This window comes from Suricata suricatta, chromosome 7 (genome assembly GCF_006229205.1).
Source record: "Suricata suricatta isolate VVHF042 chromosome 7, meerkat_22Aug2017_6uvM2_HiC, whole genome shotgun sequence".
NCBI classification, from domain to species: Eukaryota; Metazoa; Chordata; class Mammalia; order Carnivora; family Herpestidae; genus Suricata; species Suricata suricatta.
Genome location: NC_043706.1, coordinates 129,357,184 through 129,380,067, shown reverse-complemented (window position 1 = coordinate 129,380,067; position 22,884 = coordinate 129,357,184). Strand labels below are relative to the sequence as shown.

Sequence of the window (22,884 nt, the reverse complement as noted above, 5' to 3'; positions counted from 1 at the left end):
GCGGAGCCGCGCTGCTCGGTGGCCGTGGTGGAGCTGCCCCGGCGGCCCGCGCCCCCCGCCGCCGCGCTCGGCTGCTACCTCTTCAACTGCACCGTCCGCGGCCGCAGCGTTTGCAAGTTCGCGCTGCACCGCGGCTACAGCAGCTACAGCCTCAGCCGCGCCGCGCAGGGGGCGCAGGGAGACCTGGGAGCCTCGCCTCCAGTGGGTGAGCACCCGGCGGGAGGAGGCTGGGGCAGGCCTCTCGGGTGCGGCCGAGCGACAGATGGAAAGGCTCCGTTCCAAGTCGTTTGGTTCGCGGGCATCCCGAAGAGTGGTTTTGATTTGCTTCATGGACAGTTTCTGAGACACCTTAGTAGACTGGGCAGAAGAGGGCACCGTGGGCTGCTTCCGGAATCTTTCCAGGCCTGGGGAGGGAGGCTGATCTGAGAGCATTCACAGAAATTCGATTTAAAGGAGGAGAGAAGCGAAGGGAAAAAGTTATTTGGGGCTCAGAGGTTTTTAGAAGTCATGGTTTGTGTCAAGTAATTGCAAGAGCAAAATCTAATTAGATGCCGGATTGCTCACAGCACACCCGTTTCCTAGCGTGGTTCTCACGACTCAGGATCCCATGTGTAGTGAGTGGCTTTCATCCGACAAAAATGGGAAGGAGAAACTTGGTGTCAGGTATTTTTTAAGTGGGTCCAACTGATTCCCATAAACTACAGGTCCCTTTTGTAAGGAGGAAAAGGAAGGGATTTGGTTTTTGTTGAGAGTAAAAGTTTAAGGCACATCCTTTTATTAAAAGAGCTAATAATGATGCTTTTCATTCTATGGTTTTACCTCCTGCAGATGCTCCGAATGAGAGTCAAGGCACGTACAGAAGACACACACACAAAAATTGTAGCAGTTGGAGATTAAGGCCATTGAGGGAGTAAAACCTTGATTGGGCCCACGTGTGATTGGCGGTGTGCCCAAGAATGATATCATAGCAAGACTGGGGGTGGGGGTAGCCTCAGCCGCTTTGGAAATCTGGTGTCTCCCAAGACCTGAAGATCCATAGACAAGGGTCTGGGAAACCATATCCACAATGCCCCACCTCCCTACCCACCTGCACCGGAGCAGACATCAAAGGTCGTCCTGTGACTGCTCAGCCTTGAGGCCGACCCTGGGAAGAGCACCAAAGTGTTCTCCCTGAAGTGGAGGCAGGAAGCACTCTCACGTGGACCCCTCCCCCATCACTGAGCCTACCCCATGGTGGTACACACATATCCTTCCTCTTTGCCCCAACACAGATCAAAAAATCCCAGCCGCAAAGAAACAAAATCCCTTTCCCTCGTTCTCAATGCACATCTGGGAAAAAACCCAACATGGCCACAGGACGCTTTCTTTTCTTTAAAAAAAAAAGTTTTTTGGTTTTTTTTTTTTTTGGTTTATTTATTTTTGAGACAGAGAGAGACAGAGCACAAGAGGGGGAGGGGCAGAGAGAGAGGGAGGGAGACACAATCTGAAACAGGCTCCGGCTCTGAGTTGCCAGCACAGAATCCGATGCGGGGCTCAAACTCACAGACCACGAGATCATGACCTGAGCCAGAGTCAGACATGAGCTACCCAGGGGCCCCCAGAGCAAGCTTTCTTATAGGCCAGGGGAGAGCAAAAGAAAAATAAACAGAATATGCTCGTGGAAATTTAAAAAAAATGTTAAGTTTACTAGTAGAAGTTTCTGAGTTTGGGAATTGATTTATGTAGACTGATACTCAGGGGTGAAAACAGGTGACTGCAGGGTTTGGTCCTCATTCTGGAAAACACTGTCATGCTCAGCAACAAGGAAACTAGAAGTGTGTAGATCAGGCCCCACAGTGCCCTCATTCTCTGCAGCTAGGGCAAAGGTTACCTACTCACATGCCCTGTGTTTGCCCTGCCCAGGTGCTTAACCTCTTAAAGTTCTTTATGCTTCTGAGACTTCTAAGTTTTTCCTTCTTGAATTGTCTCTTTTTTTCCTGACTTTTTAAAAAAGTTTACTTGTTTATTTTGAGAGAAAGCATGCCTATTGTGGGAGGGGCAGAGGGAGAGGGAGAATCCCAAGCAGGCTCCATACTGTCAGCGCAGAGCCTCACGTGGGGCTCCATCTCACCACCTGTGACATCATGGCCTGAACCAAAGTCAAGAGTCAGATGCTTAACCGACTAGGCCACCCAGGGAACCCTTTTTCTGACTTTTGTGAGCATACAGAGTTGGAAACCAAAGGAGCATGAAAATGGGTTAGAAAAGCTCTTAACAGAGAATTTGTTGGGGGGGCCAACTGAAGTGAGTTAAAACATCATGAAACGGTGAGGAGGCAGGTGGGATGGGAAGGCACAAATTTATAGCAGAATCCATCAGCTGTGTTTTTGCTGACACTGACTGAGTTTGGTGTTAAACGCATTATTATAAGGTCCTTAGACACACGAATTCCTTCACCTCACAACAGCCAAAGATCTGGGCTCTGTTATAATCCCCAGTGTACCAGAAGGCTCAGGGAGAGAAAGTAACTTGCCCAAAGTCTTAATACATGTGAGTTGTTGGAGCTGTGTCTTGAAAGTCATGCAGGAACTATGTGGCAGAGAGCATTAAAATAGTCATTCTTCTGGAATATTTTTATAGGAAAATGATCCTGGCTAAAGGAAAAGTGGGAGCAAAAATATTTATTGGGGCATTATTTATAATGGTGAAACAAATTGATAACAAAGTAAATGTTCAATACTAGAGGTTAAAAATCAAAATGGGTGGAGTACCTGACTGGCTTAGTTGGTTAAGTGTCTGACTTCAGCTCAGGTCAGGATCTCATGGTTTGTGAGTTCAAGTTCCTTGTCAGGCTCTGCCCAGAGCCTGGAGTCTGTATCAGATTCTGTGTCTCTCTCTTTCTCTGCCTTTCCCCAACTCGTGCCCTGTCTTTTTCAAAAATTAATAAACATTAAAAAAAATTTTAAATCAAAATGGCAACTGTGAAGCTTATATAGTAACATGGGCAATACTAGAATATGTGAATAAATATCAACAAATAGAATATATTAATACGTTAGGTTAGTTCAGGGTATAAGTTTATATTTCCTGCAACTGGAATACAGTTGGGTACCCCCACAGTATACTTAGAAAGATCTGGGCTGACATCGGAATTGACAGATTTATCATTTGTATCATCTTAGGCAACTTAGCCTCTAACTCATTTCCTTTTGGGTCTGATGCAGGCTATAATACCTACCTCAGAGACTCGTGAAAGTTGAGTGACATTACAGCTTACGAGCACTTAGCATGTATGCCACCCAATAAGTGGCACCTCTTATCATCATCAGCTCATATAGAGAAAGACTGTAACAGTACACACCAAAAATGATGATAGAATAATTCTTTCCTGAAGTGTTACAATTAAGAAGAACACACAATGAGAAAAGAAACCACAAAAACCAATCAACCAACCTCATGGATTTTGACACAGTGTCTAAGCCTCTTCCCTTAGTCCGGCCCCACTTCTGTATCCTGTCTTCAAGAGTCCCTTCTAATTCCTCAACCTCTACTATATCATTTGCGCCCACACAGTACAGATCCAGATTCCAAAAACCCCTCCTTGTCATTATGGCTCTGCTCACAGCACTGTGTTGTAAGTCAGATTAGTTAAATGATCGGTAATATTATTCTTGCGTAAAATGCCACCTTGATATGCTTCATCAAAATTGGCATGAGTCTTATTTCGCCTCTACAGATCTTACCAAGCATGTTTAGTTTTCAGAAGAAATCAATGTTTCCATAGTAGTTAGCATTGCTTTACTGTATTTTTATGATGAAAAATGCAAATTTACCTTTGTCATGTTCTTTATCAGTAAGTCAAATATCTTTAAATGATAGCACACTCCTTTCCTCTTCTTCTTGTCACTTGTTTATTTTTAAGGCCTGTCTCTGGGTAGATAAGCTCTGACTTATTTTAAAATACATTATGCAGCATAACTTCCCTAGACTTGAACTAATGAAGAAATGTATCTCTTTTATTTCAGTTACCACAGTGATCAATGTAGAGGGTATGAGGATTTCATTGTGCTCATGAATCGTATCTTAAAGCTTACCTAAAGAAAAGTGAGCAACTAAAAAGCTCCTTTTTTTTTCTTCCAGGCTGGGTAGGATTAGTTAGTTTATAATATGTGGGCTATTTCAAAACTTACCTGATTTTTCCATCTTAAGTCTTTGGGGTTACATCTTTGAGGGCTTAAAAATATATGATAGAATTCATTGTTATTTATACCAATTAGGCTTATTTTAGTTTGTTTACTTATAAATAATACTTTAAATTTTCATGCAAATAGCTACTAATTATAATGTATTACTGCCAATTATAAGATGCTTTCCAGATTTGGAAAGTGGTAAACTATTATGTGGAAACCAATGGAAACTTCTAGAACCAAAAGAAAGATCTGTGTACCACTGTGTAAAATGGCGTATAAGTAATGAAATTGCCCCTGTCTCCTTACCTGAGAGAAGCAGAAAAAAGACATGAGACCCTGGGTCTTTGTTCAGAGGTGGAAGAAGGCAGAACAAATTTTTTCTTAGGCAAAGGGTGCTTGTGTGGCTTATCAAAATCTGAGTTATTAGTCCTCATTCTTTTAAATGACTATAAAAATGGGACTCTTCAATAGACAAATGTAACTGTTGGCAATAGCAAATGTGCTCATTCCCTGAAAACATGCTCATACTAAAAGCCGTCTCTTTTTGAGATGACCAGCAGCATTCTTATTCAGAAAAGCCATAGCTCCAAGAACTGCCAGCCCCTTAAAGAAATTCTCTGTTTCTGGCTATTGGGAGGATCAGTAGAGCAGAAGACAGGACTTGGACGAGCAGGTCTCTGAACATCTGGAAGGTCATGGTAACTTGTGGAAGGGTTTTTCTTACGCGTGGAAATGACCCAATCAGATTAGAACTTCAGAAAAGTCATGTTAGCTGCAGTGTATCCAGAGTGAATACAGGTTGTGGCCTAGTGAGAAGCAAAGGGGATTGCTGCTAGCCCCAGACCTCAAGCCCTGTGCCTTCTGAATTGGCTCTTAGATGTTTGCATAGGAAGCAGCTGGGGCTTTGGAGGAAGAGAGCAGTGCCTCAGCCACATCATTCAGCAGAGGTTAAGGAGGAACACATCCAGGCCAGAATTTGGACAGAGCTTTGGCACTGGAGGAGGGAGGAAGTAGTAGATGCCAAAAAGGATATATTTATAAGAACCTATAGATTTTCCCCCAGTAATATTACTAAGTTTGTTTAAAATATATTAGGGTGCCTGAGTGGCTCAGTTGATTTTGGCTCAGGTCATGATCTCAGGGTCATGGGATCCACTTGCATCAGCACTTCAGTGGGTGCGGGGTCTGCTTAGGATCCTCTCTCCTTCCTCTCTCCCCCACTCACACGTGCATGCTCTCTCCCTCTCTCTCTCTCAAAAAAAATACATATATATATACTTTTGAGTAAGTTCACTTATAAGCTTAAGTCAGTAAGATATTCATAACTCTGCTCTTAAAAATGTTTTCTGTATGCAGCTTCTCCTATCCGTCACAACTGAAGCAGCTACTAGTTATAGACTAGTAGTTAGTGAACGTAGCTAGCCTTAAATTATTTAGTAATATTCAAGATCAAGGGTAAACATACTTGTTTTGCTATTATACAGAAACTCAGTGTTTCAGCTTCTGTGATAAAAATTAGTTGTTAGAAACTGAATGTTTTCTATTTTCCTAGATCAAAAATTGTTTTCCAGAGAACTGCTAAGTTGAATTTTATTTTGTGTGAATCTAAGAACTTGCCTTAACTTTCTGAATTTAATTTATTTCCTTTTTTAAAACATTGTTTAATGCTTATTTATTTTTGAGAGAGAGAGCGAGAGAAAGAAAGAAAGAGAGCACAAGCAGGGCAGGAGCAGAGAGAGAGGGAAACAGAATCTGAAGCAGGCTCCAGGCTTTAAGCTGTCAGCAGAGAGCCTGATATAGGGCTCAAACCCACAAGCCACAAGATCATGACCTGAGTCGAAGTCGGACACTTAACTGACTGAGCCACCCAGGTGCCCCAATTTATTTCCTCTATATTGAATACTTTATGCCATTTCTTTTTTATAAACTTGAGGATAAGGGAAAAAATCTGTATTAGAGGTGGATTTTTTTCAGATGTGTTTCAAAAGCCTTAAAAAAATTCATTAGTTGAATTTTGAACTTAAATTACTTATGAATCAAATGAAAATTTGACTCTAGAGAATAAAACTACTACTCCAGACTGGATTGCCTACTACTCTGTCTTGTACCCACAACTTTGTCTTAGCTACTGCTAATAGCTGATTCTCCACACCTCCTCTTTTGCAGGTATTATAGCTAAATTCCATATTCTTAATAAATTGCTATTTTATTTATTATGTAAAGAGGATACATGAAAATCAATAAAAAATAATTTTCAGTTGCTATACATTCTACTAGTTGCTTGCTAGACTATATCTATTCTAGCAAACAACATATTGCTTTAAATAAATTATAAAAATAATAGGCACTCATCTCTTGTGAATTATTTATTTTCTTTCACAGAAAAGGATGAGCCCCCAGTTAGCAAGGCTGGGAAGGATGTTGTTTTGCACCTGCCTACGGATGGAGTGGTTTTGGATGGCTGTGAGAGCACAGACGACCATGCCATTGTCCAGTATGAGTGGACACTATTGCAGGGTGACCCATCAGTGGACATGAAGGTAATTCGTGACGTCATTGTAATGACACCAGGTATTTCCATGAGGTGATCTCTTGTAATGTTCTTCCACTCCTGTTCCCAAAATAATCTGTAAGCTAGCAGAAGAAGTATAAAATGGAGAAAGCATAAAAGTGATTGTTGAGGACCACCTGGGTGGCTCAGTCAGTTGAGCGTCTGACTTCAGCTCCAGTTATATCACAGTTCATGGGTTCGAGCCCCATGTTGGGTTCTGTGCTGACAGCTCAGAGCCTGGAGCCTGTTTCGGATTCTGTGTCTCCGTCTCTCTCTGCTCCTCCCATGCTTGTGCTCTGTCTCTCTCAAAAATAAAGACATTTAAAAAAAATTTTTAAGTGATTGTTGAAAACGTCATTCACTATATAAACTTACCTTCTGCTGAGTAAATAGTGATCCTGATAATTTGTTTTGAAGCTTACTCTCATTCTTTTCCTTTTTTTTTTTTGAGAGCAAGAGATTGAGCATAAGCAGAGGAGAGGGGCGAGGGGCGGGGGAGAGAGAGAGAATACTAAGCAGGCTCCATGCTCACCATGGAGCCTTACACAGGGCTCAATCCCATGGCCCTGGGATTACAACCTGAGCTGAAATCAAGAGTCAGACACTCAACCGAATGAGCCACCCAGGCTCCCCAAAGCTTTCTCTTTTTTCTTACTTTTTTGGCAAAACATTTGAAGTAAAAAAAGCTTTACTGACTCAGATTACTTTTTACGTTTTTACTTTTTTATTTTTTATTTTTGTACGTTTTATTTCTTCCTTTCTTAGTTCAAGGCCCCAGGCAGAGAATTTGAAAAATATGAAGGAATATAAAAAGGAAAATACAGTAGAATAAATGAATACTTCCCATGATCCAGAAGGCAGCCATCTCACCTAGCACTGAGGCCTGCTTGAGGCACGTGAGGTGACGGGTGGCCTCAGACGTCCTGGTTTGGGCACACAGTGCTGGTTCTCACCACACTTAGCTGGGCTGAGCTGGAATTGCTGGGATGGGAGTGGGTCACTGGCCCAGCAGCTGCCTACGCACAGGGAGTCTTTCTGTTTTGTTTTGTTTTGTTTTGTTTATTTGAGCTCTAGATACTAACATTAGTCTCAGAAGAACAACATAATGACTGGATATTGTGAAATAATCACCAGAATAATTCTGGTTAGCACCCATTGCCTCACATGGTAACACATTTGTTTTCTTGTTGTGAAAACTCATTTTAAAGATTTACACTCAGGGCACCTGGGTTGCTCAGTCCATTAAGCATCTAACTTCACCTCAGGTCATGATCTCACAGTTCGTGGGTTTGGGCCCCGCCTCAGGCTCTGTGCTTACAGCTCAGAGCCTGGAGCTGCTTCAGATTCTGTGTCTCCCTTTCTCTCTGCCCTTCCCCTGATTGTGCTCTGTCTGTCTCTGTCTCTGAAAAATAAATAAATGTTAAAAAGAAAAAAAAAAGATTTACTCTTCACTCTCAGCAACTTTCCTACTTGGAAAAAAATTTTTAAAGTTTATTTATTTATTTTGAGAGAGACAGAGACAGGGTGAGTGGTGGAGAGATAGAGACAGCCTTTCAAACATACAGGACAGTATTATTAACTATAGCCACCATGCTATAATTACATCCTATGACTTATTCATTTTATCACTTTACTACTCATTTTGCCCAACCCTCACACCTTGCCTCTTGCAACTACCCATCTATTCTCTGTATATATAAACTCAGTTTTTTGGTTTTTTTAATAGTTTTTTCTTTTAATTTTTCTTTCAGTTTATTTATTTATTTTGAGAGGGAGAGAGAGAGAGAGAGAGAGAGCACAAATAGAGGAGGGACAGAGAGAATGAGAAACAGAATCCCAAGCTGGCTCTGTGCTGTCAGCACACAACCCATGTGGGTCTTGAACTAAGAAACTGTGAGATCATGACCTGAGCCAAGATCAAGAGTCAGACGTTTCATGACTATGCCACCCAGGTGCCCTAAACTCAGTTTAAAAAAATTTTTTGAGAGAGAGAGAGAATGCAGGGAAGGGGCAGAGAGAAAGCGGGACAGAGGATCTGAAGCAGGCTTAGCTCTGACAGCAACGAGCCAGATGTGGGGCTCGAACTCACTAACCGCAAGATCATGCGTGACCTGAGCTGAAGACAGACGCTCAACCAACTGAGCTGCCCAGATGTCCCTGAGTTCAGTTTTTTGTTTAGATTCCACATATAAGTGAAGTCATAAGGTATTTGTTTTTCTCTGACTTATTTTACTCCAGGTCCATCCATGTTATCAAATGGCAAAATCCTTTTTTATGGCTGAATATTTATATACCACAATTTTTTTTATCCATTCATCCATCAGTGGACATTTAGGTTATTTCTTGATCTTGGCTATTGTAAATAATGCTGCAGTGAACATGGAAATGCAATATATCCTTTCAAGTTAGTGTTTTGCTTCCTTCACATTAATTCCCAGAAATGGAATTGCTGGCTCAATAAAAGGTGTCCTGAGTCATGAGGCTAGTCACTTCTTATTAACCCTGTCAGGACCCTTCCTAGACAGCAGGATTTCCGACTTAACCAAGTAAACTTTATCCAAACCACTTTAGTTAGAGGAGGGTCAAAAAATCAATATTGGTTTGGTAGGGCTGCCGTAACAAAATACCACAGACTGTGTGGCTTAACCAACAGAAATTTCTCACAGCCCTGCCAGAAGTCCAAGATCAAAGTGTCGGCAGGGCTGGCTTCTTTGAAGGCCTCTCTCCTTGACCTGCAGTTGGTTATCAACTATGTCCTATGTCTTCACGGAGTCTTCCCTCTGTGGGGAAGCACTGATTTATATTCTGTGGGAACAAACACAAAAACAAGGATCAGCTAACCCTTCAAGAATGATTTAAGTTCATCATTCAGTCAATGATTATTTAGTCTTAGAATTGCCTGGACCCTTGATGAGCATCTTCCCTAGCCTCCCACCCACCCACAGAGGAGCCTTCCATCATATCCCTGCCAGTGGGCATCCATTCTCTGGCTGGTTTTTCCCCAGGGTGAAAACTGACTTATTTACATCACTAGTTCACAGTGACATCTTTCATCAGCGCTAACGATTAGACAAATTGGAGGCACCTGTGTGACTCAGTTGGCTAAGCATCTGATGTCAGCTCAGGTAATGATCTCATGGTCTAATTTTTAGGCAAATGGGATGTGCCTCCTATTACATCTGTGCACTGGTGCTAGATCTTCTCTGGAAAAGCACTGAACACATCTTCTTTTTATTCTGTGTTTCAGCCACTTATATTTTTTAAAACATTGAATGTCAGCCACTTGGAATGCTCTTCTCAGAATTCAAAACTCCCAGTCTTTCAGATGTTCCTCATAAGTTGTTTTTTCAGAAATCACATCTACCATCCAGCCTCTTCTGGATTTTCTCTGATTCTTGCATGCCCTTCTTAAAAACTGACACGAGTATGAACTCCATATGTAGACTGTGGGTCTTCCTGACACAGACTGTCACCTCCTGTGATGCAGACATTGTCTCCACTTATATTATTGAAGCTTAATTTATACAAACTATTTTAGTGGCTGCTTCACACAGTAGATTCATGCTGAGTTTTCCATTAGCAGGATTACCTGAAACCTGCTTCATCTTTCTGCATGAACTGCTGTCCTGACAGCCTCCCTATCCAGTGTTTGTGTAGCTGATTTATTGAACCCGAGTACAGGAGCTTATGTTTATCCTCTTACATCTCAGCCTTTTGGTTTTCATCTACAACAGAAATAATTTTGAACTTTGAGTGTCATCTAGCATATTTATTATCCTTCAATGCATTGTGTCATCTGCAAAATTAATATCTTTATTGCCTTGAGAACTAAGTTGATCAGAAAGGGTATATGGACAAGCCATTGGTCAAACCACTAGAGAGCTGCCTTGAGATGGGCCCTGAGTATTGATTGCACTTCTGTGACATATCTGTTCCAGCAGCTATAAATCGGCCTCCATTATCGCCTCGCTTTGTGTATCTGCTATTAAAAGCTTTATTCTGTAAGCAATGAATTGCATATATGAGTGCTGAATAAAATAATGCTGATGATTTACTATTTAATGTACTGAAGATATTTATAAGGCAGTAACAAAGTAAGGCGTTCCTTATGGGCTTTTAGGGCTGACTGCTCTGCCATCAAGAGCAAAATGTGGACCAGTTCCCCAGCCAAGTGTATCATGTGCTAGCAGATGGATCTAAAGTTATAAAACCATAATCTAAGTGACAAAGCCTGCAGTAAGAGAGCTATTTGCTACCAAACTGCGACTGCCTTACAATAGTGTACATTCGTGAATGCCCTCAAAAGTAAATTCTCTTCCTGCTATGACTTCATCATAATAAAACCACCATTAATTGAGCCCCCCACTCAGTGCCAGGCAGTTTAGACCTATCTGTAAGCCTCAGAACAACCTCACAAGAAGGCACATCCCCACCTTGTGGGCTAAATTGTAATAAAACATCATGAAAGACTGAAATAGCAAGAGATGACTGAGTGCCTTTCAGTGGAATGCTGGGATCAAGGAGCAGGTCCTTCAGGGTTATTTATAGATGGTAGAAAACAGAGGGCGGGGCCCCTGGGCGGCTCAGTCAGTTAATCGGCTGACTTGATTTGGGCTCAGGTCATGGCCTCACGGTTTGTGAGATTGAGCCCGGCTGACAGCGCTGAGCCTCCTTGGGATTCTCTTCTCTTTTTCTCTCTGCCCCTCCTCTGCTCACATGCACATGTGTGCATTCTCTTTTTCTCTCTCTCTCTCAAACATTAAAAACAGAAAGAAAGAAAAGCGATAGGAATGCAAATGATTCTTGTCCATAGAAATGCAAATAATTTTTCATATACAGATGAAATTGATTTTTGTGGAAAAGTGGATTTCAAGCATGACATTTTAATCCCTGCAGGCATTAATCTGTTAATACGGGCATTTTGGTGCCTGATAGTTACAATAGCAAACTTGTTTCAGTTTTGCACCTCCTGGAGACTTCATGTAAGCATTTATGACTGCTTATGTCTGTCTGTTCTGCAGGTTCTCCTTTGAATCTGTGGGATGCTTTATCGGTTTTCTCTTTAATTAATGAGTTAAATAAAATCTTTGATGCCGGTTCTTATTAGATTTGTGTGAGATCTGAACCCACTTTCATACCTGAGAATAAGACACACAGGTATTTGCAAGCCATTGTGGAATTGTTCTTTGCTTACAAGTAAGAGGTTTTTAAAAGTCTATGATTTCAGAGTGATTCATTTCCTCCCAAAATTAAATATGTATCTAAGAACAACAACAACAAAAAGATTTGTGTAAAAGTCATAGTTTAAACATTTTGAGGGGTGCCTGGGTGGCTCAGTCAGTTAAGCATCCGACTTTGGCTCAGGTCATGATCTCACAGTTCGTGAGTTTGAGCCCCACGTCAGGCTCTGTGCTAGCAGCTCACACCTGAAGCCTACTTCTGATTCTGTGTCTCCCTCTCTCTCTGCCCCTCCTCTGTTCATGATCTGTCTCTGTCTCTCAAAAATAAATAAATGTTAAAAAAAAACTTTTTGAGAAGTTTCCTTTAGCAGTAATTGACATCCCTCAGGGGCCATCCCATGGATTCCTTTCACTTGGGCAGCCTGATTTTACATCCTAAAATTCCTTTTCTTGAGTTTATTTTATTTATTAGTCTCTACACTCTATGTGGGGCTCAAACTCACAACCCCGAGATCAATAGTCAGTGCTCTTCCAACTGAGCCAGCCAGGTGCTCCTACATCCCAAAATTTCTGACAGGAAAATTGGGACTCTCGAGTCAATTTTTTTTTCTGAGAATGGATCCAGCAGACTAGAATGTTAATATGGTCCTTCTTCAAGCTGCAAAATGGGGCTCACTTGGAAGGTTGTTGAGAATGGGGGCAGAGCAGTTATAGGCTAGAAGAGAAACAAGTTCACACTCAATGTGGGATACACTTGTTCTTTTGTCCCTTGACCATTGTCACCCCTTGAGGGGCCCTCACTGGTCAGGCTTTCCACTGGGTGCCTCTTCTCAACTCCTTCCATCCTGCCTGTTCTCCACCATCTGCTCCACAGCCTTCTTAGCTCTTTCTCTCATTAGAGAGAAGCTTTGAGTGAAGGTCTCTGGTCAAAGAGTCAGCCTCCCTTTGTCTTACAGTAACTATCTTTTTCACATCCAAAAGACTCATTCAGGTATTACAAAACAACAAAAACCAATTAGGTCCTCATTTTAAGAGAAGTTATTTCTGCCAACTTAATAATGATAAAACTTAGTCTAAGTATTTTTAGTACTTAGCGCATGTATTCAGCACTATGCTAGGCTCTTTATGTTGACTAAACATATGGGAAAGCTTATGTTCCTGGCTTGGTTTCTTCATTTATGAAAAAAGAATAGGAAAGATGATTAGTCAGAACCAAGAGCCTACCCACTGGACTTTAAAGTTACATATTTTCTGCCCTTGAACAGGATATCCTACATCTGCTTAACTAAATATTAATCTATAATGCAAAATGCAAATGCAAAATGACACATTTTCTTAAATGCAAAAAGATGCATTTTTCAGGCAGCCCATTAGATGACACTGAGTTCATGATTATTCAATGTAACACATTTTTTTCCAATAAAATACATTTAAATCTGAAGTCAAAAGTAAAATATGACATTTAAGAACAGGATACAGAGTTCAGATGATTTTAGAATAACGAAATGATTTTAGAACACTACATGTAATGGAAGTTTACTAAAGAATGGATATGGTTTGGGGACTCCTGGGTGGCTCAGTCAGTTGAGCATCCGACTCTTGATTTCTGCTCAGGTCATAATCGCACAGTTTGTGGCATCAAGCCCCATGTTGGGCTCTGTGCTGACAGCATGGTGCCTGCTTGGGATCCTCTCTTTCCCTCTCTTTGTGTCCCTCCCCTGCTTGCACACACACTCTCTCTCTCTCAAAATAAATAAATAAACTTAAAAAAAAGAAAGAATGGATATTGCTTACACCAACAACTTCATTATGAAATTAAAACCATTTGCACACTACACATAACATTTGCCTGCTGCACATAATTAATTTTTGAAAATAGATTATCATCTCAATTGGGACCTATCTGGGAGTGAAAAGAGGTGGTATTCCCAAATATTTATTTATTTATTTATTATTTGTATTTTTGAGAGAGCAGAGTGGGGGAGGAGTAGAGAGAGGGGGACAGAGGATCTGAGTGGGCTCTGTGCTGACAGCAGCAGGCCTGACATGGGGCTTGCACTCATGAACCACAATATCATGACCTGAGCTGAAGTCAGACGGATGCTCAAGGGAGGTGGTATGCCAAATTACACCGTGACTACAGAGAAAAATTGGAGCAAACAGGAAAATGGGTCCTTCTTGATAAAATCCAAGTTTCTTGAGACTGTGGGGTCTATGTGGGGTCTCCCAATTAGTCTCATTTTTAAACCATCCCCAGCTGATAAAAATGGTGTTTTATAACTCAACCTTAGAGTAAAGGTTTTCAAGAAAATGAACATAAATAGAGAAAACACTTGATTTTTGGTCATAGGGCAAGAGAACACAAAATAACTGTTGAATTTCAAGTTGCATTCTGTCTCCTTGTGTAGGAGCCATTTTGTCACTTACTCCTCCTCAGTCCTGTTTCCTGGGATATGATTTGGGTCATTACTGAAAATGCTCACAAAGGAATGAATCATTACATGTTAAGGAGATGACTTAAAAGTCTATTGAAAGACTTTATAAAAATGTAGTAAGCAGGATTTTCAAGGCAGCCTGCAGTTGTCGAACCAATATACAAGTTTCCAGAGACCCTGCTGTGGTCTGCAAAGATTAAACACTACCTGTATCCATTGTCTTCCGTTTTCTGCACATCTTCATTGATGTGTAGAAAGAGATACATAAAATCTATAATATCACAACAGAATTTATAACAGTAATGAGGGTTTTCTTTAGAAATATTTTTCATTGAGGGAAGGAACAATGAGCTGAAGAGGGATTTTCCTGCCCACAGCTGCTGCCAGAAGGCCCGTCTCCCTTCTCCTTCCTCCCTCCTCCCTCCTTCCTTTATTCCTTGATATTTTTTCCCTTTCTCTCTCAAAGCTCAGAACTGTGCCTATACTTAGTAGGATTCTAATAATACTTGCTAGTTAATTGATTCTCTCTAAGTAATTGACTGCTCAGATAATCTTTCCAAAAGTGCTCATAGAGCCCCCAAATCTGTGTCAAACTTCTTAGCATGACCAGCAGAACATTGCTCAGCACTCTGGTCTCATACAGATATTGCAAAGATATTATGTGTCGTCTGACAATTTCTTTGCATCCCATCAAAGGAGATCCTAGGCACACATACTATTATCATTTATTGGCTATTAGAGAATTTCTAGTCTTCTTAAAAACAAAATGTAAATCACTTCAATAAAAGTTATCCCAAACATTCTAGGCTTTTGGTGGGGGTAGGTGGAGTGATGGGGAGAAAGCTGTTTCTAAATTTAAACAAGAAAAAGAAAAAAAAAAAAGGTAATTGGGTACCTGAGAAAATTTCCTATCAACTTCATCTATTTCCTTCCTCCCTGAAGTGAGTCAGTTTGTCATGAATGAAAGACATCAAACAAGTAAGATTTCTAACAGAGCACCTGCTCTATGGTTTTTGAATACTAGCTCTATCACTTCCTGTGTGGCAGATAATTTAAACCATTTGCAAGATGTAAAGCACGGGATTCCTTTCAAGGAGTTGTTACTGTGGTTAGATGAGGTTGTAAAGTAAGGCCCCTGGAGCAGTGAGCAGCACATAGTAAACATTCAAACATGATGATACTCTTCAGTTTATTATGAGATTATTTTTCCTTCATGGTATTCACGCCACTCCTGATACTCTTGTCTTACACCCAGGCAAGACTGCATTGCTGCCTGGGTGATGTTCTTTCAGAGATTCTCCCAAGGAACCCCAAATACTCACTCCATGTGTTCACCCATGCACAAAAGGCCTTTAACAGGGAGCAAAACCTCACTCCTCAAATGGTTGAAGAGGCATTTGTCTCTGGTCTAAGGCCTGAAAGGACTTTTAAAAGGAGCAGTTCTGACACTGAGAAGCCAGAGGGCTAGGCATTTCCTGGGAGTGAGAAAAAAGCAGAAGGAAAAGAGAAGCAAAACGTACCACCCTCTGTAGAACTGAAACTAGGCTGCACTGCCTCAAAATTTCACCAATATCCACACCCTTTAGTCCTCCCATTCACTCAAAGCTTTGAATAAAGGACAGAAGTAAGGGCAGCCCATAGGGCATGTTGCAGACAAAGATTCCCAGGGCTACAGATTTCCTAAGTAACACCAAGGGATAAATTGGTACACATGAATGAATGTTCACTTGTGGTTTTGAGGATTTCTTGCTTCAAAAATGAAGAGTGAAGACAGGAGAAAAAAAAACCCAGTGAATCCTAGAATTTACTGCTCCAGTTAAGCGGGAGGCATTGAGAGCATGAAAGATGGGAATAGTTCAGACCTGTTGTGTTTTGATGCTAGCCATGAGACTAAATGTAGCTGCCCTCAGTTAAGTGTGAGTTCTTTTTATATAATAGCTCAAGGTCTTGAATATTTAATTGCAGTTTTTTTCCCCTTTAAGAAAATTACTTATAAGAAATGTTGAAAAATAATCTCCCTGGGGAGGAAAAAAGTACATAATTCATGAAAAATAAATTTGGGTAAATTGAGTTAAGAAAGATCTATTCCAGAAAAGGCAGATGCATTGAAGTTCTTTGCCTGTTCAGAAACAATCACACAACTTCCCAGACAATAATTGACAAGCACAATAGGCTTCTAGAATCACAAGAGTTGACAGTCAATCTGTGTGCTTCCAGTCAAACGGGGTTTAAGCCTGATTTACTGTATGTACTTTTTTAGACCATGGCAGCTGGCCAGTCTGTATATAAACTGTGCCTGGGTTCTTTCTAAGAAACGGTTCTTGGAATAAGGGACCATGGAAGGCCTGAATCTGCTGACCAAGGCATAGGATTCTAGAAAAGCTGTGCATATGGAATTGAGAATTGAATGGTCTGGATTCAAACCTGGTTTTGCCAATTTTTTAGCAGGGTGAATTTGGGAAAATTATTCTGTTCTTTAAGCCTCAACTTCCTCAGTTGTAAAGAGGATAATGCAACCTGATAGAGTTTCAGTAAGGCATCAAAATAGGAAAACGCAAATAAAGTGCTTAGCCTATTGCAGAGCATAAAATGAGCACTCCGGGAGGGGTGCCTGGGTGGCTCAATGGGTTGAGCATCTGACTCTTGATTTCTGCTCAGGTCATGATCTCACAGTTTGTGGGATGGAGCCTCATGTCAGCCTCTGTGCTGACAGCGTGGAGCCTCTTGGGATTCTCTCTTTGCCCTCCCCTTGTTCCAGCATGTGTGCGCGCTCTCTCTCTCTCTCTGTCTTTCTGTCTCTTTTTCTCAAAATAAATAAATAAACATTTGTAAAAATCAGCACTTCAGGAGAGGTAACTATTACAGTTAATTCTAAACACCTTGGGATGTAAATATTGGGCTATTTTGACCAATACATTAACTGAATTACAAACAGAATAGATTTACTCACTTGTATATAAACCAAAAGTTATGAGGGCCTTTTAAAGGCAAGAAGCAAGGAAGTCAGGTACTGTGAAAAACTATAAGTTTTGGGATATTTCCCTCAAGTAGCTTGACACCGGCTGAGACTAGTTGTGCACCTAAATAACAAAAGTACCAAATAAAGGGTGGCAAGACTAGGGCACCTGGGTGACTCAGTTGGTTGAACGTCTGACTTCGGCTCAGGTCATGATGATCTCATGGGTCATGGAGTTCAAGACCCATATTGGGCTCTCTGCTGTGAGCTCAGAGTCCACTTCAGAGTCTCTGTCCCCCTCTCTGCCCCTACCCTACTGTGCTCTCTCAAAAATAAGTACACATTAAAAAAAAAGTTGCAAGGCTATAAAAGAATATAAATAAAGTGCTACTGGAATTCAAAGGAAGAGGAGATTATAATCTAGTTGAGGGAAATCAGAGAGGACTTTGCAGATGAGGGCCCTGTGGTACAAGTCTCTATAATCTTAATATTTAACAGTAGGACAGGACTTACAAAATTATATTGACTTGAAAAGATCCACATTCTATAGTGCAAAAATTTTGGACGTATCTGATAGCATTCAAATTCAATGTGTATTCCCTGACATGGTAACTTAGGAGCATAGAATCAATATCCAGTTGATAGCCAGGTTTGGCTTTGCCCAGAGGATAGATAGTTGGCCATTTGCCCAGTGGTCTGTATCATAACATACTTTTACTTTTCTTTCTAAAAAATAATACAGAGTAGAGTGCCTGGCTGGCTCAGTCAGTAGAGCATGAATCTTTTAATCTTGGGGTTGTAAATTCAAGCCCTATGTTGGATGTAGAGATTACACGAAAGGAAGGAAAGGAAGAAAGAATGAACAAAAGAAAGAAAAAGAAAGAGAAAGAAAGAAAAAGAATGAATTCGGAGAGATCTTGTGTACACTTTACCCACTTTAGCCACATGTTGCCAAACCAAGATATTGGTATTGACCTTCCCTAGAATAGAAAGGAGAGAAGGGCATTAAGAGAAGAAACAAGAGAGAAGCAGTACTAATCTTTTAATCTGAATAGATCTCAATTTAAGCCCACCCAAGACTTTGAAGGTTATTACCATGATCTGGATCTGGACTAGTGTTCCCTGCATCGGAGAGGCGGAACCTAGGAAGGCAGAGAGAGGCATCCAAAGCCCAGGTGGACAATTGCCCTCTTAGATAGGGGATGCCTGGCCTTCCAGCCGGGCATCTTCCTGCGGTCCCTGGGTGGCTCGGTCGGTTAAGTGTCTTACTCTTGGTTTCAGCTCAGGTCATGATCTCATGGTTTGTGAGACTGAGCCCCACATAGGCTCTGGGCTTAGTGTCCGGAGCCTGCGTGAGATTTTTTCTCTCCTTCTCTCTCTGCTTGTCCCTTGTTTATTCTCTTTCTCTCTCTCTCTCTCTCTCTCTCTCTCTCTCTCTCTCTCTCTCTCTCATAAATAAATAAACAAACAAACTTGGAAAAAAAAGAGAGAGAGACTTCCCCACAAAGCCCAGGTCCACAGAGTTTCAGTTTGATACTGGTATGCTGAATGTTGACACTCAGGCACAGTCCTGGGTGATGACAGTGTTCGCGCCGATGGCCCATCCAGACCCCTTGCCTCAGGGCTTCCCTGGTCTCTCAGATCTCCATGAACTTCATCTCTACCTCACTCCTATGGCCACTCAGGGTCCTCCTGACCCTACAGATCTCATTCTGTTCAATCATCCAGTCTGCCCTCTCCTCTCCTCTCCTCTCATGTACCTGGGCAGCAAACCCCTCAGCTGTTGGCTTTCTGCAGTCTTTGGTCTTGTCTGCACTCAGGCAGGCTGGCGGGGCCAGAGCTTCGCTCCCTCACAGCACCTTACTCAAGGCTGCAAGGCTCAGTCATCACATTCCACTGTAGTCATCAGCTGCCACCGTGCGCCCATGTGTTCGGAGTCCCAGGAACTAGTAGTCTTATCTGTTACACCACTGTGACCTAGCAAGGCTGCCTGATTCGGAGCCAGAGTTGGAGAGAGTGAGAGTCCGCCACCAGCATCAGCCTTAGAATCTCCTCCCCTTTGCAGTCATTTGTGCCCCTTAGTTTAGCCTCACACTCCTGCGGCCATAGGGAGAGGTTGTAACTCACCCTTCCCTTGCAATCACGTGGACAGAGGTGGGAGCAGACGTTTCCAGAATAAAGGGTACCAGGTCCCAATCCCACTGGAGTGCAGGTCTCTTGACCCCTGCAGTGACTCAGGCTAGAGACAGGGTGGGCTCAGACCAGGATGGTGATAGAGGACATGATGAGAAGCACTTAAATTCTGGATATGTTTTTAAAGTACAGTCAACAGGATTTTCTGATGGATTGGGTATGGAATGTGGAAGAAGAGAGGGGCTTGGTATGACTTTGCATTCCCAAGCCTCAGTTTTTGTCTCATTTTATTATTTTTTAAGTTTTTTTTAATGTTTTATTTATTTTTGAGAGAGAGAGAGAGAGAGAGAGAGCATGAGCAGGGGAGGTACAGAGAGAGAGGGAGACACAGAATCCGAAGACAGGTTCCAGGCTCTGACCTGTCAGCACAGAGCCTGACCAGGGCTCGAACCCATTAACCGTGATACCATGACCTGAGCCGAAGTTGGACGCTTAACCGCCTGAGCCACCCAGGCGCCCCTCATTTTAAATCTCACTCATCTGAATCTCTGATGTCCTCTCCTGGTTCTCAGACACTGTAGTACCCTCTGGTTTCTGAGTACAGTTGCCCGTTCCAGACTCTTACTGGAACTGGACTTACTGCCTGGAACTTCCTGACTTACTGGAAGAGAGCACGACTGTTATGTTCTCTTGTCACTTCAGCTTTCTCTCTGCATGCCCCTTAGGCAGTGTCATGGTTCTCACGTGAGCGACCCCTGTTTGATATTCTCTTGGTGTAGTTGGGCCTGAAGATCATGTAAAAGTGTGGCAGTCAAAACTGCTTAACATCTCTTTGAAATACACAACAAAGGACTGGCTTCCTTCTTTCTAGCTCTCCAGCTCACAGCTTTTGCAAGGAGAGTGATGGGACCATTTATTGTGGTTTCACCCCTGAACGTCTCAATTCTGTCTCTGTCTCAGTGAGTGAAAGTCACACTAGTGAGATTTCTTTTTCCTGTCTATAAAAACAGGGCCATTCAGCTTGAGATGAGAACTAACCAGTGGAGACAGTGGTTACATTTAAGCATTTACTATGCTATGCTATTTTGGTATTTAAGCAAAATTGTATTTTATATTTATAACTTATATGTAAGCACCATATTAAGCCCTTTTTACATAGTTATCTCATTTGATACTTAAAAGGTAGGTGCCATTATTGTTTCCATTTTACAGATGAAGAAACTAAGGCTTAAATAGGTTAATTGTCTTGTACAATGTCACACAGCTGGCACATGGTGGAGCTGGCATTCAGACCAGCTGGCATCCAGCTCTGTTGGATGCCAGACCCCGTGCTCTTAATCACTTCTCCCACGTTTCTTCCAGTGTCATTGGTGAATCATCTGGATGTGCCTGTTACGAGCAGATTCCCAGATCCCACTCTCAGACCCACTGACACAGACTCTAAGGCTTGGCTGGGAAATCTGTACTTAACAGAAGCTCTGGGTGATTGATTATTGATACAACTATATTTTCCTTGCATTGCCTCCTAAGTGATCATAGAACCTTTTGCTCATGTGCATATGTAGTTCCGACAAAGTCTGTAAGCGAAAATTATGTGCAGGAATCTAAATTCTAGAATTTCATAAATGCAAACAAACAGCTGATAGTTCTACCAGGGCAACTCTCTGTACTTTCAAGTCCATTAATGCATCAGTGTAATAAACCATGTAATGGTCAGAATTCATTTGTAGTGAATATCCAGACTAGTTCATTGAAGCAAAAAGGGATTTTCCTAGAAAACAGGATATTAAACTTTTATAGTATCTTTGGGAGAGCTGAAAAGTATAATAGTTGGATTGAGCATCCAAACATGACTCCCAAAATCACGACTCAGAAGCTATCACTCTTGCCGTGATTGAGAAGACTGTCTGAAAAATGGCGGAGGAAAACGGAGGATCGAGATGGGAGCCTGGGTTTAGGGAGTGAGCAAAGTCCATGATGGTGATCAGCAAGGAATCATCAGGGAATTCAGACACAGAAACAGAAGCCAGGGAAGTCGAGAGTTCCAGAACCCAGGAGTGGCCAACTTTGTAAAATACAGTAAGGCGGCCATTGGAGGGGGAGTGAGAAGGAGGCAAGGCTAATGAGTCTCGTTAACCTTGACAATTCGGTGGTCTTTGCTAGATCAGCTAATGAGTTTTGCCAGCAGTTTCAGGGGAATGGTGAGGAAAGAAACCGGATGGGTAGGATAAAGAATAAATGAGAAATGAGCAAGTGGAAGCAGCAAGTGCAGCATGAACAAGGCTTTGTAAAGGTCAATTGAAATTGAAAGGAGATAAGATTGTACGGCTAGGATGGTCTTGGATTGTAGGGGGTTTTATTTGCTGTTGTTTTATTTGCTTTTTGGGTATAGAAAAACTTGAGCATAGTGATAGCAGAGGCATTTGAAAGAGAAATTACTTAATGGGTCAGTGTTCCAAAGGTCATAGAGGGAAGGGGTCAAGGCCTAGATGGGGGAGTTGGCCTGGAATGCAGGAGGGACAGCTCTTCTTATGGGTGGGGGAAAGAAGGTGATGATAGGGACAGGCACAGGTGCATTCTCATCATGGGAGTGAGAGGTGGAGGCATGATCATGGCCATAATTATGGTCCCAGTTTTCTTCTCGGAGTAGCTGAGGTCACCTGCTGGGATGGAAGGGGCAAAATACTGGGTGTGGAGCTTGGAGAAGTTACAAGTTTGGAAGATTGACTGCTAAGGGCAAGTGAAGGATTGTTAGTCAAGGAGAGTGTCAGCCCAGGTAAAATTGAGAATTGTGAGTTCAAAGTAGGGCAGCCTGCCAACATGGTGTATGATTTAGGATTTCACATCCTTGGGCTCGGAGTGGACAGGTAGGTCATGGGACTGGTCCAGGGGTAAGGTTGACTTCCAGCTCAGGATGATGCCGGTCCCCATGCCTCAGGTCTCCTACCTACATGTGCTCTTTCCTGTTTGGGTGTCAGGTACCTCAGTCAGGAACCCTGAAGCTGTCCCACTTACGGGAAGGAACATACACCTTTCAGCTCACTGTGATGGACACTGCTGGGCAGAGAAGCTCCGACAACGTCTCAGTGACAGTGCTGCCCGTGACCGTCTCCACGGGAGGTGAGAGGAAAGTCCTTCCTTTGCATTCACAACGGTCGACAGAAACCAGCCATTTATGGAAGGGTGGTATTGGATTGGCGTTTTATATTCTGACTTCCTTCCGTGGGCTCTTCCATTCTGTTTTTGGTTATTTTTGAATTAAGAGTCTTTTCTACGCTTGACAATTTAAAGCAAATTAAAATATATGAAGTGCATGTGTCTATTTAAAAGGACTATTTAGAGGCGCCTGGGTGGCTTAGTCAGTTAAGCGTCTGACTTCGGCTCAAGTCACATTCTCCTGGTTTGTGGGTTTGAGCCCCACACCGGGCTCTGTGCTGACAGCTCAGAGCCTGGAGCTTGC

General features: G+C 42.1%; 1 protein-coding gene across 1 annotated transcript in view; it reads left to right on the top strand.

Annotated features, from left to right (window-relative positions):
- LRP11 (LDL receptor related protein 11) overlaps positions 1 to 22,884 on the top strand; it is a 63,413-nt gene that overhangs the window by 14,267 nt on the left and 26,262 nt on the right. The window contains exons 5-7 of the mRNA XM_029943250.1: positions 7 to 205; positions 6,552 to 6,709; positions 22,403 to 22,544. Coding sequence (XP_029799110.1) covers positions 7 to 205; positions 6,552 to 6,709; positions 22,403 to 22,544 — 499 coding nt within the window. The remainder of the gene's footprint in view (positions 1 to 6; positions 206 to 6,551; positions 6,710 to 22,402; positions 22,545 to 22,884) is intronic.